This window comes from Coturnix japonica, chromosome 28 (assembly GCF_054131305.1).
Source record: "Coturnix japonica strain WE chromosome 28, WE-NBRP24, whole genome shotgun sequence".
In the NCBI taxonomy this organism is placed as follows: Eukaryota; Metazoa; Chordata; class Aves; order Galliformes; family Phasianidae; genus Coturnix; species Coturnix japonica.
Window position 1 is genome coordinate 6,486,711 of NC_140690.1, and position 5,887 is coordinate 6,492,597.

The following is a 5,887-nucleotide window of genomic DNA, read 5'->3' on the forward strand; positions in this document are numbered from 1 at the left end:
ATGTATTGCACTGGGAGTTAAAGAGTTAATCCTCAGGGCACTGCAGAAGAAGAACTCCTGCATTGCCCAGCAGGCTGTTGGCTGTGCTGTTCTCATTGCTGCTTAGGGGCAATAATACATGTAGGGCTTCAGTAGCTCATCTGACATCCCTTTTCCTTCGGCTCTCCTCCCTGCTGCTCCACCTGACGGCGTGTCTCCCCTCGGCGTCACGGTGAGGCCTTTCCACCTTTTGGACACTCTCATTCCATTTGATTGATGAGCTTCAATCTTCATCATATGGTATTACAGCGTGCTACCTTGCATTCCCACACCATGTTGAGTAAATCCCTTTGTTTCTCCTCAGATCGTTGCTGCTGTTTGTCATGGTTTTGGTGTCCCCATTGACAGCTCCCCTCCCATCAGTGGTGAAGATGGCGCTTTGTGGCTTTGTTCCCACCAGGGATGGTTTGTTCTATGATTCTGTGTGTCCCCTTGGGCCAACATTACCCCTTTGGCACTGAAATCCAAGCCCATTCCTCTCCATCTCTATTCCCAAGGGATCCTCCTTCCCCACCCTCTCCCCAGTCCCAGATTTCGTCTCCAACCCCCAAAATTGGCATTTCCAGGTTCCAAATTCATCCACCCTTTCACAGCAACACCATGGAAGGCAGCGCTGGAGCTGGGAACTCCTCCCCAGCCAAGCTGTCATGGATTTGTACCTTTTGCTATGGGTTTCCCACCTCATCACATCCTGTGGAGCTCAGAGAAGAACTACACGTTCCAGAGGCCCTCAGGTTCAATTAGACTGTATTATATTGTGTAATCTTGCATCCCAACATCGTAGTTAGTAAAGTAAGTCTTCCTCCTTAGATCGTTGCCACTGCTCTGTTTGTTTCCTTAGCCCAGCTCCCATCTCCCTACCCCTTTCCCTTCCCATTACTGGGGGCTGGGGAGCCTAAAGGCTAACTAGACCCCTGTTATGGACATAGATTGATCCAGATAACTCCATGACGAGGCTGAGCAGTGATAGGACAAGGGGGAATGGTTTGAAACTGAGACGGGGGAGGTTTAGGATGCATCTTAGGAGGAAGTTCTTCCCCCAGAGGGTGGTGACGCACTGGAACAGGTTGCCCAAGGAAGCTGTGGATGCCCCATCCCTGCAGGCATTAAAGGCCAGGCTGGATGTGGCTCTGGGCTGCCTGGGCTGCTGGTTGGCGACCCTGCACACAGCAGGGGGTTGGAACTGGATGATCATTGTGGTCCTTTTCAACCCAGGCCATTCTATGAGTCTGTGACTCTCACAGCCCCCACCAGAAGCACACGGCCTGTCCGTGCCCAGGACGGGAGCAGCTGTGCAATGGCACAGACATCTTTACCAGGGCATCCAAAGGAGCTCCGAGCGCAGGGTATTCCAGCCTTGGGCTGGGGGCAAACCCACAGGGTCTGTCCCTCCTGGGCACACCCTGTGAGCTCATAGAAGGCGTCACTTGGCCCTCACAGCTGTCAGCCATTATGACATCAGAACCTGCCGTCCTGCTGAGGCACGCTGCAGAGCTGTGCAGCACTGCAGTCCTGTGAGGAGTGCAGAGCAGGCGAGTGGAGAAGAGGTGCTTGTGTCCTGGGAGGAGAGCAAGCCATTCTCTGTGTCTGTGCGAGTGAAGGAGCCAAAATGCCAGCCCAGCTGGGCAGGTGGGTGCAACAGGGCCAGAATGTGGGGAGGGGAAGGCAGAACCGCTGCGTGCTGCTGGGCTTTCTCCAGCCAGGCAGCCCAAACTCCATTTCCGTGGGCACAGCCCTGCTCCTGCTCTGGGGAGAGCCGACTGGGGCAAGGCTGCTGCCCCCCATGGCACAGCACAGCACAGCCCTTCACTCTCACGTGTCCCATGGGTGCTGTGGCACTAAGCAGCTCTTGCTAACGGGCCCTCCCTGGACTCACATCTCTGCTGGGCAGAGGAAGCCATGGCAGCCGTCTGCTCCAAGGATCCCAGCAGACCGTGTGTGTCCCTGCGCTGGGCCGTGATAACCACCATCTGATCTCTCCCTTAGGCAACGCGTCAACCAAGAGGAGGGAAGGAGGACTCCCGTCCTGCCTCTAGTGGTCCTTTCTGGTGAGTGTTCCCCACCCAAAGCCATCCCAGCACAGCCCAGGAGCAGGACCGTCCCACATGGCTGGGTTGGGAGGAGGGAAATGGGCTGCAGGGCTCAGAGCAGTCTGGCAAACTAATGGTCTCTCCCGACCGATGTCCCCCACAGCTGGAGCCATCCTCTGGATATTGGGAGTTTGGAGAGAGAACGCCCTGCAGGTCAGTGCTACGCTGTGCGGCAGAGGCCAAAGCTCTGCCCTTCTGCCTCCGTGGGGACAGTTTGGCCATGGGCTCATCGCTGCTGAGACGGAGCTGGGCTGGGGGTTGCCTTGGCAGCAGGACAGGTTTTGGTGTGGCAGCATCTTCCCAGTGCCCAGCACGGAGCTGAAGGCAACAGCGCGTGGGAAGAAGGAGCCTTTGGCCCATCCGTGGGACTGGGGAGTCTGGAGGGGATGGGAAAGCAAACAGAGAAGCAGCAGATTCTCTGACACCCCAAGAGCCCTATAGACACCCCACAGAGACCCCGTAGAGCCCCATAATGCTCTGTAAGACCCCATAGAGCTGCACAAGAGCTCATAGAGAACCAAAGAGCCTCATGGTGCCCACAGGCTGTGGTCCTCTGCAAAGTGCTGGGAAGCAGCAGGAAATTCTGCCAGCGGCTCCCTGGGAAGCTGCTTTGGAAGCTCTGGCCGTGCTCCTCATGCTTCCTCCCATCAATGCCTTTCTCTTCCAGGTGGTGTCTGCAGGACCTGGGCAAGAGCTCCTGTCTATGGGGTAAGGACACTTCCTTGCCATGCACCTGGCTCTGCAGTGTGGCCTCAGCTGGCTGTGTGCTCTATGTGGCCCTTGGCAAAGCAAAGGAACCAAAGGGGCTGGGGGATAAGGAAGAGCACAACCCCCTGGGATCCTTCACTTCATGGCACTGGAACTCTGACCTGCAGGGTGGACATTGCTGAACAAGACTTGCTTTTCCTTTGCCTTCAGGAACCCATTGGTTCAGCTGTCGGCCAGGAAGGAGCTCATTGTCGAGTCACTCTCTGATGTCCTGGAAGAGAACGGGATCCACGGACTCGAGAGAGAGAAAATTCTGCAGCTGACACGGCACGCAATGGAGGCAGCTGTGGAAAAGAGCAACTGGATGCCCAACTGGGCTCTGAAATCCTTGGGTATGTAGACAGCTCTTCACTACCCTCAGCTTTGCGCTCCCCAAAACCTGCCCAGCTCTGCTTTCCATCACAAATATCTCACAGAGCTTTAGGCTGGCTGAGTTCTGAAGGGACCTTAAGACCATCCTGGCCCAACTCCCTGAAATTGACAGGGCTTTGCATCAAGGTGCTCAGGGCTTCATCCAACCTGGTCTCCAACGCCTCCATGGCTCCTCTGGGCAGCACATTGCAGGGCCTCACTGTCCACTGGGGGTCCAGAATTTCCTCCTCACTTCCCATCTAATCCCCCCATCTCTGAGGCTTTACAAACCCTTCCCCTCTGCTCCCAGGGCTGACCGGCTCCTTTCCCCAATCAGCGCTTCAGGCCGGGACTCAGCAGTTCCCATACACAGCAGGAGGGATTCTGCACCCCAGAGCCCCGCCAAGAGCTTTGGGGATTGAGCATTCCCTCCTTCAGCTCATCTCTGGACCATTCCAGTGCACGTCTGTCCATCTTTATTTCAGGTGCCACTGTTGATGCGGAGAGGACAACCAAGAGTTATGGTGGGAAAGGCCGGCTTTCTCCCCTCTTTTCCTCCGCGAAGTCCCCGGAAACCATCTTGCAGGTATGGCAGGAGAAGTGCTGACTGTGGGCTTCCCCCCCTTGCTTTCGCCCCCCTCCCCCCACAGACACCCCACAGAGCCCCATAAGGGCTCCCCCTCCACCCCTTAGTCCTTTCTTCCCCCGGTCCTTCCCCTTCCATCCTTCCCCCCCATCCTCACCCCATTCTGGCTGCACATCCATTTCCTTTGGCCCAGCTGCTCTGCTCAGCCCACACTCTTCCCCACATCGCTGACACCAGCGTTGGGAGGGTGCTGGGCTGACAGATGCTGGGGAGGGCTGCCCCGCCGGCTCTGTGCAAGCAGAGAAAGGCAATTGACTCCAGAGCTGTTGTCCAAACTTCTGCATATTGCCCTCCCGTCCCTTGAGTAGCATTCCATGATGGGCAGCCCCATAGAAGACAAGGTCTGTGCTCCTTGCCCACCATCCAGCTCTGGCGGCTCTTTGCCTCCCCACTGATGGACGCGTCTTTCTCCTTTCAGCCCGATGTTTCTGCTGGGAGCTGCTGGGCTTTTCAAGGATCTCAGGGCCACGCTGTCATCCAGCTGCCAGAGAACATCTGGCCCACAGCTTTCACCCTATGGCACGTGTCCAAGGCAGTGTCTCCCTCTGGGGAGGTCAGCAGTGCCCCCAGAGACTTTGCCATCTTGGTAAGTCTCTGCCTGCTGCTGCTTCTGGAGGGCCCCGAGGAAAAAGCTTTGCCATAGAGCCCCATAAGAGCCCACTGAACCCCTATAGAGCCCCAGAGACAACCAACACAACACCATAACCGCAACATAAGACCCCATAGACCCCCACAGCCACCCCAAAGAGCCCTGTAGAGCCCCCACAGACACCCCATAGAGCCCTATAATGTTCTGTAAGACCCCATAGAGCTGCACAAGAGCTCATAGAAAACTAAAGAGCCTCATGGTGCCCCATAGACACCCAACAGGGCCTCATAAGGGCCCTACAGACACCCAACAGAGCCCCATAATTGCCACATAGAGCCCTGTAAGACCTCATAGAGCCACACAAGAGCTCATAGAGCACCATAGAGCCACACAGTAGACACCCAACATAGCCCCATATGACCCATACTGTTGGGAGCTCCCAGATTTCAGTGGTGGGCTGCTGCAGAGCATCCTGCCTGAGGGCACCGAATCCCTCGGGTGGTTCCATGTCTCCAAAAGCCTCTAGGGCTCTTTGTGGCCGAGCAGCTGGGAGCAATTGCTCCACGTGCCCTGACTCAGGTTCACCCTCCTTTGTGCTCCAATCCTGCCAGAGCACAGGGAGGGTTGGAAGGGCTCCCACCTTTGGCCTCAGTGTGTTCTTTATGGCACGGCCTGCCTAAGTGTGACCGCCGTCATCTCTTCTCTTTGAGGGAGTGGATGAGGACGAAGAGGAAACTCTCCTGGGGTCATTTGTTTACAACGTGGACGGAGAGATCTCCCAGACCTTCCACGTTCAGGTATGGCAAGTGCAAGGGGGGAGGCCGGGCTGCCTGCAAGGCATGCTAAACAACTATTGAATATGAATCTGAATTCCAGGAAATCACTGACTGTGTATTAGGTTCACCCATATCTATGGGGCGAACCGTGGGATCTGTGGGGCACTATGTGGCACTGGTCCCCCTCCGGCCCATAACGAAGCCTCTCCTCTTTGCATTGGCAGGAGAAGCCCCTTCAGTCGTATCGAAAGTTCAAACTGGATGTGCGGAACAACTGGGGAAACGCGGAATACACCTGCGTGTATAGAGTGGAAATCCACGGAAACCCCTAAAAACCCCTAAAAACCCCTAAAAATCCCTAAAAACCCCTAATAAACCCTAAAAACCCCTAAACTCTGATGTCTACCAGAGGGTTTTAATTAGGGACTGATCATTCACTGAAGAGATGTTGATAACTTTCTGCCCACCTCGAGGCTGGTTGGGGGGAGGGAGGAGCTGCGAGGCTGAGTTGGGTGGGTGTTTGGGGGGGGACCGGAGAGGGGGCCGGGGCGAAGGGAGTGGGGGCTGCGGGCCACTCTGCGTTTGCCCTGTGCTGCCTCTGCGGTGCTCAGGGCTTCTGCTTTCTGGG

At 56.2% G+C, this 5,887-nt stretch overlaps 1 protein-coding gene across 2 annotated transcripts; it reads left to right on the forward strand.

The window, feature by feature from the left end:
• Positions 1-1,067: 1,067 nt before the first annotated feature.
• On the forward strand, positions 1,068-5,652 carry LOC107306785 (SUN domain-containing protein 2-like). Of its 2 annotated transcripts, XM_085524944.1 has the most exons (9): positions 1,068-1,668; positions 2,026-2,087; positions 2,233-2,282; positions 2,797-2,837; positions 3,048-3,229; positions 3,734-3,834; positions 4,313-4,480; positions 5,194-5,280; positions 5,484-5,652. In XM_085524944.1, exons 1-9 carry the CDS (start codon positions 1,649-1,651, stop codon positions 5,589-5,591), a joined length of 819 nt encoding a protein of 272 aa, XP_085381070.1. In that variant the 5' UTR covers positions 1,068-1,648; the 3' UTR covers positions 5,592-5,652. The 2 variants fall into 2 exon arrangements, with proteins under 2 accessions (XP_085381070.1, XP_085381069.1); XM_085524943.1 differs by lacking the exon at positions 1,068-1,668 and having other exon boundaries at positions 2,045-2,282.
• The last annotated feature ends 235 nt before the right edge of the window (positions 5,653-5,887 follow it).